The sequence below is a fragment of the Papaver somniferum genome, chromosome 8 (assembly GCF_003573695.1).
Source record: "Papaver somniferum cultivar HN1 chromosome 8, ASM357369v1, whole genome shotgun sequence".
In the NCBI taxonomy this organism is placed as follows: Eukaryota; Viridiplantae; Streptophyta; class Magnoliopsida; order Ranunculales; family Papaveraceae; genus Papaver; species Papaver somniferum.
Window position 1 is genome coordinate 141,359,901 of NC_039365.1, and position 12,967 is coordinate 141,372,867.

Below are 12,967 nucleotides of genomic sequence, written 5' to 3' on the forward strand. Positions count from 1 at the left end.
CGACTTGCTGCACGTGCTAAGTGTAGTCATTTTTATTTTCTATATTAGATTTGCTCGAGGAATAGCAAATAATAAGTTTGGGGGTATTTGATAGATACATTTTTGTGTTTGAATTGTCCTCAGTGTCTCTATTGCTAGTGCTTGATTTTGTACTTATTATGGTGTTTTTATGTTTGTGTAGATGTTTTTGGAGAAATACACTTGTGCGGAAAAAGTTGCTCAAAAAAGTGCTATTTGGACCCCTGGAGGACATTTGCTATACGGACCCCAGATTTGGCTAAGGGACACCCAAGGTTATGCGTAGCCCAAATTCATCTTCAACATCCAAATTTGTCCTCCGCACCCATCTGCTATTCGCACCCCAGAAAAGGATAGGGGCACTTCATCTTCAACATTTCAAAAAAATATTTTGGCGGGAAAACATTTCCATTCACAGGCAGATTTTTCGATCGGATTTTGGAGGAGTTTTTGTGCGATTCAATCGCTGAAACTTCATGGGTAGTTGTGACATATCCTAACAGAGCTGGTATGGGTGTTTGTTTCGATCAAATTTGGCTAGATAACCCAAGATATGAAATCAGAGCATCACGGGTTGGTTTTCCATTCCGAGTCCTGTTTGAGTGACCAAGAGATTTTCGCGTGGCTGCTGCATGTTGGAACACTTCTGGACAATGACTGGATGCATTGAGAGTAATTTGGCGTGGGGAAACATCGTGAGAAGCTAAATCAGGGAAGAAAATATTCCCAGAATATTTTTCATCAAGGCTGAGTTAAGAGAGAATTATCTTGAGTTATAGCGAGATTTCTTGGTGCTACTGGATATATAAAGGGTTATGGTGTTGCAGAGAGAGAGGACGAAGAGTTTGGGGTCGAGAGGAGAGCTCAAGAGGCGTGAATCAAGAGTTTTCAGAACTCTGTTTTTGCTGCTGCACCAAGAACACGAAGAACAAAAGACCACTAGAGGCAGTCGTTTATCAACAGTGACAACGACAGCCACACGAGGGTCGCAGAGATACAACAACAACAGTTCTTATTTATCGTTCTTTGTAACAGTGTTTTGCAACAATTATAAACGTTGCAAACACCCGATTTTCATCATTTTCTCCATTTCATCATTTGTACACCTACTTTGAGCAATGAAATCAACTTTTGAGCGTGTTTCCAACATCATGATGAGCTAAACCCGATCCTTGGGGCTATGGAGGAAGCCTTTGTTTCGGTAAAAGTGATATATTTCTATTAATTAATTACAACAACTCTATTATGATTTTTGCATTGAACTAAAAATTGTTTATATGATTTTGATTAGTTAGGTGCATTTTCTCTTGATAGAATATGCTTACTTTAGGGTTTTGATATTCTATGCTTGGATTAACATCTATTTTTTTGGAAATCTACATGTCTAGGAAATACTATTAGAATCAATTTGAATGTTGAGTTGCATAATTATTGTTTATTAAATCACTAATATCAACCAATGGTGGAATCCTAGCCTCATTCTCTCCATAATTTTCACAACATCTTTTTAATTTAGTTCGCTATTTTTATTTATTAAAAAAAATCTAAAAATCCGCTTTCACAAGTCTTGAACGAATCATATCACTACAACAACTTTGAAAATACATCATTGTTACAATACAAAAATACTTTCGCTAATAATTGTGCTTCCTTATATTCCAAATTAGAATCCATAAATGATTTTTTTTTCTCGTAAAAGAGACACAACACCTCATCCTATTGATTCATTAATAAGAATATTCCCAGAACTCTGAGGAACATTTGCCATTACAAGATTTATGCAATTTCTAATATAGAGACGGTTCCCAGAATCCATAAATGAACGAAACAAATAAAAACTAAAAACATGTTTAAAAAGTTTGAAGATATTTTGTGAATATAGAGAATAAATAGTAGCCGAGTGTCTTTAATATCGTTGGATTTCGTATATTTATTTAGGTAGAAGAATATATAGCCGTTGGTGTTTGAATAACCAATTAGCCGTTTATGTAGCGGTTAGGGGCGGTCGGCTCAGTTTGGGTCGAGAAACAATTTTCGCACTGCACCGAAACGAGTTTATCCATCCACCTAGCATGGCACCATAGATCTGGGTAGTCCCGTTGGAGTTGCCCTCACTTGTTAGTTAGTAGATAAGGTGGTAAGTTATGGGCTCTGTGTCGGGGCCGGTAGTCCTCCTACAACCTGGTATTTTTGTAATTGTTGAACAAACTCACAACAGCTACCAGTAATATAAATATCGGTTCTGGCAAATGAGTGCTCATCTGAATTTTGAATTATTTTGAATTTTCAAAACGCTCCAACAGAAAGAGAGAGATACTAATTTTCTAGGGTTTCAAAATTTTCAATCAATTAACAACAAACTCTATAACAACATGATTATGCTTCTAATGAAAAAATTAGAGAAACTTCGATCATTATCAGGATCAATTTCTAGAAGTACTGTAAGAAAAACAGTACGATCTTCTTCTTCTTCTTCGGATTCTGTTTCTTTAGGAGTCTTTTCCCTACTGGTTGGTGCGTCTTTAGGACAATTCGCCATTCGGAAAATACAGTCAGGTTTGTTTGTCAGCAACTCGGGCTTTCTGTTCAGATGTAATTACTATGATTTTATATTTTTAATTTTTTAGAGAAATGTGTTAAAGATCAAACTTCCGTGAAGTCGGATCCTAGAACAGAGGTATCTAATTAGTTCTTGTTTCTTCTTCTTTTTCTTTTGCGATCTAGTTGTTTTTTTCCAGATCTAATACATATATACGATGTCTGCTCAATTAGCTAGTTGTTTTGTTTACTCGGATTGTTTTGCTTTGAATTACTTATTGTTTCTTCTTCTTTTTCTTTTGTCGTGCAAAGATCTGGTATGGTTTCTGATGTTTTAGTTCCCGATCTAGTATATATGTGTCTTGATCGATTAGCTAGTAGTTTTTGGATGAGCTCTCTGTACAACATCAAATTATGACACTTACTGAGTAGTAGATTTATGAGAAACATACCATTTTTTATTTTATTTTTACGGAAAGGAGAGGCTTGCTGTAAGTGACTAGTGAATTTATGGGAAATCCACAGGGAGCTTTCATAAACCTCGTTTAATTAGGGGCCCGTAAAAACAATTAGGGCCCTGACCAATATGTTTCCCACACCAAAAGTTATAGGGGGGTTTCATGGCGAAAATTCTATTATGCCCTTCCCTAATAATTAACCTAAAAATCCTATCAGCCCTTAACCCAAGGCCCCCAGTTTCATTTCCTATCTAAACAAAAAACTCTTTTTATCCTCCCCTATTCCTCTCTTTGCTCCCTCCTCCGCAATTAACAATCCGATTTTTTTTCTTTCAAACATGGCACGATTAGCTTTTACTACAAAAATGGCACGTACTAAGGCGGAATCGGAGAAAAGTATGGCTCCAATCAAAAGGTATGTGAACTATAACCCCCTAATCAAATTTGGGTTTGCGTTTGATTTGATTTTCTGATTGAAAAACTAAGTTTTCAACTGCAAAATTGCAGTTTCAATTTTAGGATCGTTATAGTCGAAGTTCTTATTCCTTAACGATTTTTCATCTGCATTTTGATATTATGAAATCAACTGCAAAATTGCAGTTTCAGTTCTAGGGTCGTCATAATCTAAGTCCTTATTCCTTAACAATTTTTCATCTGCATGTTGATATTATGAAAAATCGTTAATGTTTATGCTGAGGGAGATAACGACCCTAGGTTAGAGAGTAGGATGTTTTAAGTACCCCGATGATGATTCATGTTGACGACCTATTTTATTGCCAAACGACTCTATGTTATACAAAACTACCTCTATGTCCAAAATAATGAAAGGGTCGTTAGTTTTAATATATAAACCATTAACGATTCCTTATGACGTCCCATTTTTAGAACCTAACGACTCTGTACTATAAACAACTTGTTTACTGTCCAAATAATTAGAAGGGTCGTTATCTAAAAGAAGTAGAGTCGTCATTATGTATTTGAGAATCGTCATGATCTAGTTTGGAGTCGTCATTTATGTTGAAGGGTCGTTTGTGATGATGATGATGATGATGATGATGCTGGTAACCGTGGTTCTGGTCGAGGTGATGGTGGTGGTGGTAGGGAGGATTTGGAGATTGAGGAGGAGGATGGACGCAATGATGATGATGAGGAGGATGATGAAAATGGTGGTGGTAGTGGTGATAAGGATGATGATGATGATCGTAATGATGCTGGTGATAAGGAGGATGAAGAGGATGATTCTACCATTCTTAAGCTTGTGGTGAGTATTTATTTTTGTAATTGTAATTGTCATCGTCATCTACATACAAATATAAGTTTGTTAATGTGAATTTATATTTGAATGCAAATAGAGGGAACGAATGAATCTTTTTGCAAACGCACTGTGTTGCTCGGGCGACAAAGGGGAAGTGTTCGATCCTGGCAAACAACGTTGGTACGCTGATTACTACAGACACGTTGAAAATCCCAATGCAAAGAAAATGTTTGTTGAGCTGGCTAAGGAAGGTAAGAGGACCAAGAAAACACGTAGCCAACTAGGAGAAGAATGTGTTGAACAGGGACAAGGTAGCCATCATCCTCTTGATGAACAAGGAAGTAGAGAAGATGGTGGTTCCCCAGGGGGATGTGCAATCAGGGTCTTAATAGAAGATGGAAAGTTAGCCGATCAGGGAGGTACTAGGAGTTGTTGTCGAAATGAACTTATGTTTTATATTACTTTTGACTTGAACTTATGTTTCTGAACTTTTCTTAGATGCAACTATGTTGTCCATTAGATACTTGGGGTTTGGTTTGGATGGTTTGTTGAAATTATTTTGCTTTCCTAAGATTTTAGAACGTTGTTTAGAAATTCTTTGTTTAAATGTTGGCTAGAATGAATAAGGACTCTAAAGCTGATAAGATTTTATATTATGGCAGCTTAAGGGTCGTCAACTATATATATAGCAGAATAACGACTTCTTCATAGTCGTTATTGTTATAGATGTTGGGAATGAAGCTATCTATGAAATGGTTGGTTAGTGTCGTTATTGAATATGATTACACAAATGACGACCCTAAGAGTTACATTTACAGAGAGTTTTTGGTTTTAGAGTCGTCTTGGTATAAACAAAACAAAGTAACGACGCTAAGTGACCTAGATAGCTTGCTGGAGTCGTCAATGTTTATCAGATCACCCTAACGATTTTTCATAACCTGGAAAAGTTGCAGGTTTGAGTCGTCAATGTTTATCAGACCAACCTAACGATTTTTCATAACCTGGAAAAGTTGCAGGTTTAAGTCGTTATTGGTAGTGCCAATAGAGTGACGACACTAGAGAGTCGTTTGGGTATACAACCCCCCCCCCCCCCCCCCCCGACTATGATGACCCTTACACTGAGTTGTTACATAGTGTGGATGATTCGACCACTTGGAGAAACAAACAGACAAATCGAAGAGTATAAGATGTTTACCTGATTGTTTTGAGTTTCGGGTTCCTCATTTTGAGGGTTGGTTCCTTCATTTTAAGCAATGGGATCTTCATTTGCACCAAAAACTCGTCTTCTTCTTCTCAACACACAAAAACACTACTTTTTTCCCTCCAAATTTTTAACTCCTAAATCTGATTTTAATTTAAACAAACTAATTAGCTTAACTTAACAACTTAATTAACACTAATTATTTAAGGATAGTTTGGACATTTAAAAAATATTGGGATAAGGGTTAACCACAAATTGTTATTTCATGATCTTTTTTGTCTTGTAGTGTGAGGCCCCTAATTTTTTTAGGGGCCCCCAATTAAACGAGGTTCATAAAACCTATCATTTAGTATCTATCTTCCTTTCTCTTTTGAGTCGCAATTTGCACTTCTTCTGATGCCTGAAACCTTAACCTAGGGCTAATATGATAGTGTCTCTTACAGGGGATAATTGAAAGTAAGCCTACTGGAAGCATTTTACAGGAATGATTTTTTAGGGACCATGGTTTTTTTGAGGAGATCATCGTTTTATTAGGCCACCTTCCCTTATAAGGGGTGTCCTAAAATGTTGAAATGACTAACCTACTCTTAACCTAATTTAATTTAAAACCAACCTAATAACCATATATATATTAGGTTGGTTTGATCGCAAAATAAATTCAATTTTTTGTAACTGAACTTCTTACTGGTAACTAATCATTATTAATCATAATAATCATCACTAATCATATGAATCACTAATCATTAAGTTCGGTTTGATCGTAAAAAGTGTTAAATTTATTTGTGACCAAACTGATTAATGGTCACCCCAAATATATAGTTCGGTTTGAACGCAAAGAAAAATTTCAATTTTTTGTAACCGAACTTCTTAATGGTAACTAATTATTACTAATCATATGAATCACTAATCATTAAGTTCGGTTTTTGGTCATAAATTTGGGTAACTGAACTTTAAGTTCGGTTTGATGGTAAAAAGTTTTAAATTTTTTTGTAACCGAACTATTTAATGGTCACACCAAATATATAGTTCGGTTTGATCGCAAAGAAAATTTTCAACTTTTTGTAACCGAACATCTTACTGGTAACTAATCATATGAATCACTAATCACTAAGTTCGGTTTTTGGTCATAAATTTGGGTAACCGAACTTTATATAACCGAACTATTTAATGGTCACACCAAATATATAGTTCGGTTTGATCGCAAAGAAAATTTTCAATTTTTTGTAACCGAACTTCTTACTGATAACTAATCATTACTAATCATACTAGTCATTAGTAATCATACTAATCACTAATCATTAAGTTCGTTTTTGGTCATAAATTTGGGTAACCAAAAAAATTTAAAATTTCTTTGTAACCGAAATTTTTACCGGTCACACCAAATATATAGTTTGGTTTGATCGCAAAGAAAATTTTCAATTTTTTGTAATAGAACTTCTTAATGGTAACTAATCATTACTAATCGTACTAATCATACTAATCACTAATCATACTAATCATTAACTAATAACTAATTAATCATTAAACTAACACATTTAATTAAGGAAGGTAAGTTTGGTATTAAGAAAAACATTTAAATAAGGGGTGACTTAGGATTACTTATAATGTCTTGCCTAAAATAGAATCATCCTCCACACAAAAAAATCATGGTCCCAAAAAATGGTTCTTTTACAGGAGGTGATTGAAAGTAAGCCTCCCCGAAGAAAATGGGCTCTGCTTGTTGCCGGATCCCAAGGGTATATTAACTATAGGCATCAAGCGGACATCTGTAACGCTTATCAACTTCTAAGAGGAGGAGGCCTTCAAGATGAGAACATAGTTACTATAATGTACGATGATGTAGCCTATCATCAAATTAATCCAAGGCCTGGCACACTAATCAACAGTTCTTCTGGGATTGATGTCTACAATGGTGTCCCAAGGGACTATGTCGGGGAAACTGTAAATGTAGACAATTTGCTAGATGTGTTTCTTGCTCGAAACCAGATTGCTCTTGCTGCTGAAGGATCCGGCAAGATGATTGATAGCGGACCTGAGGACACGATTTTCATCTACATATTAGGTCACGGTGCGCCACAGAAACTGTTCATGCCGAATGGTGAAGTATTGGATGCTGAGACGTTGCAAGCAGCTATTAACTTGAAGTTTCAGCAAGGACACTACAAGAATATTCTAATTTTCGTTGAATCATGCTATTCTGGGAGCATGTTTTATGAAATACTGCAACCTGGGATGAATGTATATGCCATTACGGCATGCAATCCGTTAGAATCCTCTTATGGCCACTATTTCCCCATGGATGGTGAAAATGGCCAACCCCCTGGTTACAAAATTTGTCTTGGAGATATATTCACTTCTTGCTGGATAGAACGTTGTCGTAAAGAAGATATGACAACGGAAACGTTAAACAGACATTATGAGTTGGTAAGTAACTTGTCGACTTGTTTGTATAATATATTGATTATGAACTGAAGAGTAATTTGTGTATATCATAGTGACTAGTTGTATCTGACTAAAATTATGTGCAGGTGCGAGAATGCAGTTTGAGAATTGGAAAACAAACTTCTCCAAATTATATACAGCACGTGACACAATTTGGAGATCTGGAATCCCTAGGAAACCAGACGATGGCAACATACATCGGTGGTGGTTCAGCTAGAAAGTCACAGTTAGCTGAGGTTGAATCTGTTAAGGCTATCAAACAGGCTGGGTTACAAAGAGAAGTTGAGTTGAAGAAAGCTTTGTCCCGGACTGAGAAATTGAAGGCTGAGCATCTTAGTAAAGCTAGTGTGGAGTATGATGTCCAGGTGATTTTTACTGCCTTTGAATTCGATTCCATTATCTTACTATCACCAGTGGAATATGTCTCTTAATCACAGTATAGTATGTTTCTAAATTTTTAAAGTCACTGATCTTTCTGTTTGATTAGATACCAATTATTGATTAAAATCAGCAGTAAATGTATCTTACAACTTTAAGCGTATTTGTTATTAACAATTGGTTAATATAATTAGGTCCAAGAGGCAACCTGTGAGGTGTGCAAGAAGCAGAAACAAGCAGAAGCTGTTTTATTTGGGAAACAAAACTCAGTGGAGGCTCAAAAACTTGCTGCTGAAGCCCAATTTTTCGCACAACAACAGGCTGCTGATGGAGAATTATACGCAAAAAAGAAAGAAGCTGAAGGAATGGTTGCTGCAGCAGAAGCACAAGGAGTTTATATTCAAAGTTTGTTGAAAGAATTTGATGGGAACTACGCTTCATTGAGAGATTATCTGATGATTAGTGGTGGAATGTTTCAAGAAGTTGCTAAGATCAATGCAGGTGCTGTTCAAGGTTTGCAGCCAAAGATCAGTATATGGACTAATGGAGATGGTTCCTCTGCTGGAAATGGTAGCCCTACTGAAGGTGGATTAGCTACAGGAGTCATGAAAGAAATTGCAAAAGTGTACAAGACGTAGCCACCGTTGTTTCAAACTGTGGAGGAACAGACTGGAATGACTCCACCTGTGTGGTGAGCTGAAACTTCTTGGTACTCCTCAGTAACTATGCGATCTCATTATATGCTTATATTTGTCAAGGTACAATATAGTTTAGACTTTGATTTCATTAGTCTTATTGGGTTTGTAGGATCTCAGATTATGATCATAATTTTAGGTTGCGTAAGACTTTAGAGGTTACTACAAGTGTTTTGTTTAATGAATATTTAGGTAGTGTGAACTCCATTCAGTTTACGTTTCAATGTTACTATGCAAACTTCCCTAGAGAGTTTTTCTTTTTATTAATAAATTAGTTGTTCTGTTAAAAAAATTCACATTTATTTTAGTCATCTTGAGAATCCAATGGTGCTTGCTTTTTCGAACTTAATGTCCATAGCACACACCTGGAATTGGTGTATAAAATAAGTCAGATTGATGCTTTCTATAGTTGGTGAACAGTTGCTGTTGTCAACTGTTTATTATATGGACACCAAGCAGATACCCAGTTGAAAACTGATACCAAAATCAATCGGCTATGCAGATCCCCAAATCCCTCCTTATGTAGCTAACATCAGGTGCAAAACTACTTTTAAAGGCATCAATCTCAGAGACTGTTGCTTATTCATAGACTAGCTTAAGATAGTTGTGTACTTGAATTTATAGAGCTCTTTTTGTCATGTATGTCTGACTTTATTACATAGACGAACTTCACAAACGAGTACACCAATTCCGAATCTTGCACAAATACAACAATACCTTAATACCAGTATTTAGAGAGGAAAAGTTACATAACCCACATTAAACTTGTATGTCAAAAAGAAGTATCATGATTGATTAGAAGATGTAACGGACCGAGCAGCCAACCATGAAGGTGGGACCATCCCAGTTTGTTCTTCAACAGTTTGAAACAATGGTGGTAACTCCTTGTAAACTCCTGCCACCTCTTTCATGGCTCCTGAAATTGAACCGTCTACGGCATTAATAGTACTACCATCCCCTGAATGGCCATTGCCTGTGGTCCATATACTAATCTTTGGCTGCAAACCTTGAACTGCACTAGCATTAATCTTGGCAATTTCTTGAAACATACCACCATTTATCATCAGATAATCTCTTAATGCAGAATAGTTCCTGTTAAATGCCTGTAATAAAGTTCGAATGTAAATTCCTTGTACCTCTGCTGCGGTTACTAAACCTTCTGATTCTTTTGTTTTCGCATATAGTTCTCCATCTGCTGCTTCTTTTCGAGCAAAAAGAGTTGCTTCTGCGGCTAGTTTTTGGGCCTCAGCTGCCTTCTGGCTCTCATAGAGTACTGCTTCTGCTTCTTTTTGTTTCTTGTATAGCTCCCAGTTTGCCTCTTGAACCTGATAATTGGTTATTTAGGTCAAACAAACAAATTCTTGTCCAAATGCTTGTGTGGTACTTTTATCTTGCTTAATTGCTTATGAGAATTCATAGGGAGGGAATGTTCAAGAACTAAATATGGTCACTGCTGGTTTATATTATTTTAGTGTCAGCTTCTTCTAGAGTATGACTATAATAAATTTAGTCTCTTTAGTTGGAGTAGATTATTTGTCAGAGGCAGGCATTCAGCTCTAGTTGGAATTACAATCTTTAAGTTTTTGTGGTTTTCCACCTATCTAGCTGTTCTCGTTGTTATTAAACGTAGTGATCCCTCGTCATAGATATGAACTCTGTTCTCATTGTTATTATACATAGTGTGATCCCTGGTTATAGATATGAATTAGGATTGCTCATCAGTGGTTTAGGTTTCAATTGTATTCTCATCCCAATTGAAACATACAAGCAGAAACCTACCTAATCAGGGGTGTTCTGAAATCTCTTTATTCTACTTCCAACTGTGTTTTGCTTCCGTATGGTCTCACTCATGCCAAATGGATGGGGTTGGGTGACTCCTAAATCAGTTGTGAGTTTAGCAAGTTCATTCTCACCAAGGGGTTTCTAAAACGCTGGTGAGAGAGGGTCTGGCAATTAGCCAATTATGCCCAGTGGCAACGCTTTAATCTTTTTGAAAAGCGAGAGTGTTTGAAATTACAAGTACAATCAGATTTTAGCCTTGGATTGGAGGGAAAGCCAACAATTTTCTCATTAGCAGCTGCGGCCAACTTGACCTGTCAAACTGCATTATTCATGGGTTGTACGTTTCTCTAGTTCTCTTTCTTTAGTTTTTGTTCTGTTCTGAAGCGGTTTTTCTACAGTGGTAGAATTCTCTGTTTGTGCATTATTTCAGTAATAATATCTCCATATAAGTTTTATTCTTCATAATTTAGTGACCTTTTGTAATCATATGGCGAAACAAGAGGGCTGACTTTAATCACCCCTTTGCATCCTAATTTTTTTGTCTAAAATTAGCATGTTTTAGCTAAGTGTGTCCAATCCAAATTTCTAGAATAAAAAAGTGGAAGAAGAAATGAAACGATTACCTTGATTTCATACTCCACATTGGCTTTACTAAGGAACTCAGCCTTCAACTTCTCGGTCTGAGTCAAAGCATTCTTCATCTCAACTTCTCTTTGCAACTCAGCCTCTTTGATGGCCACAGACTCAACCTCAGCCAACTGTGCCAACTGAGCCCACCCAGCCTTCTTGGTAGCCAATTCAGCATTAGCTTCAGCTACATCGGCTTCTCTCTGGTTTTCAAAAATCTTAACCTCAGCCTTCACCTTAAGTTCTTCCTTCTTTCCTTCCCTTTGCCTTTGAGTTTATATAATCTGCATCGATTTTTGCCGCGTTTTGTGCAGCTTGACCTTCTCTCAACTTGGCTCCAACTTCACCTTTCATTTTTGCTTCTGCAACGTCGATTTTTGCTTGATTGGCTGCTTCCATTTGAACCTTCTGACCCAAATACGAAAAATATTCATGTCCTCTAACATCCACAAGCTGTTTAATGTTTGCGTTATAAATCAAAAGCCCAAATTGGTTGAGTTCTAGTTGAACTTTCTCAAATACTTCTTTCTTGAAATCTAGTACCTTTGAATACATCTTCCATCAGAGCCGGCCCTGACGATTTTCTGCCCCAAAGAAGACCAAAACAATGTTGCCCCTTTTGATAAAAAAGACATAATTAGGAGCATTAGGTAGCCTGTAAGTTGTGTTACCATCGTATCAATAATACTAATTGGAGTTTAAAATTTTGTTGCCCTAAAAATACAATTGAGCAGTAATAACTGCAAATCAAAGGATTCGATTTAAAATCAATCACAGAATATACGTGATTGTCTATTCTTATTATTGAATTGGGGTTCAAAAAAATTTTCCCTAAAAATACAATTAAGTAATTACTAAATGAAAATCAAAGATTAAATTCAAAATCAATCATAGAATATAAACGGCAGTCCATTCTTATGATTGAGTTGGGGGTCTAATTTCACTAACCGTGGAGATGGTGGCTCAAGTAAAAGTAGTTTAGGGAAGGAAGTAAGCAACGAGAAGGAAGGAGACGAGAGTTTTGACGAGTTTTGGACTCTCATTCTCCGTGACATATGAGATCTTTTTATATATTTAGCAATAAGCCATCAAAGTTCTTATTTACAATATACCCAGACATATTTTGCTACACGTCCTTTTTATTTTCTGTAATCATAATTTAATCCTTATTTGGATTTGTTAACACAAGCCACCCCATACACAAAATCCTATTTTTGCTGCCCCTCTCATCGTGCTGCCCCAAAGTCAACCTTCGTTGACTTTGCCTCAGGGCCGGTTCTGTCTTCCATAATACAAGAGAGCAATTTTGCATATCTCAATAGGTTTTGATGATCTTCATGACGGGGACCAATAGTGAAGACGGCTGGGAGAAGGAAAGCAAGCTTTTCGGAACTCATAGCTTGAACTTCGAAAGTGTAATTCACTGGAGATATGTCGATGATAGTCCTCGATTGGCCTAGAAGTACTCATGCCTTTTTTACAAGTTTTATGTCGTCGATGCCGAATCCAGTGATTACTAGATATTCTGAAGCTTTGGCTACTTTGTAACTGATAAACATGGTTTAAAATTGGT

The 12,967-nt window shown here is 36.5% G+C and overlaps 2 protein-coding genes and 1 pseudogene across 2 annotated transcripts; 2 read left to right on the forward strand and 1 right to left on the reverse strand.

Moving 5' to 3' along the window:
* The first annotated feature begins 2,296 nt into the window (after window positions 1-2,296).
* Window positions 2,297-4,860, forward strand: LOC113303243 (nonsense-mediated mRNA decay protein 2-like). The gene is made up of 4 exons (XM_026552272.1): window positions 2,297-2,574; window positions 3,366-3,429; window positions 4,038-4,275; window positions 4,367-4,860. The coding sequence occupies exons 1-4, from the start codon at window positions 2,391-2,393 to the stop codon at window positions 4,754-4,756; spliced, it is 876 nt and encodes a 291-aa protein (XP_026408057.1). The 5' UTR covers window positions 2,297-2,390; the 3' UTR covers window positions 4,757-4,860.
* Window positions 4,861-7,129: 2,269 nt separating this feature from the next.
* On the forward strand, window positions 7,130-8,928 carry LOC113306116 (vacuolar-processing enzyme alpha-isozyme-like). Its single transcript, XM_026555093.1, has 3 exons — window positions 7,130-7,894; window positions 7,999-8,277; window positions 8,485-8,928. The coding sequence occupies exons 1-3, from the start codon at window positions 7,130-7,132 to the stop codon at window positions 8,926-8,928; spliced, it is 1,488 nt and encodes a 495-aa protein (XP_026410878.1).
* A 666-nt stretch (window positions 8,929-9,594) lies between these two features.
* On the reverse strand, window positions 9,595-12,414 carry LOC113303245 (annotated as a pseudogene).
* Window positions 12,415-12,967: the final 553 nt, after the last annotated feature.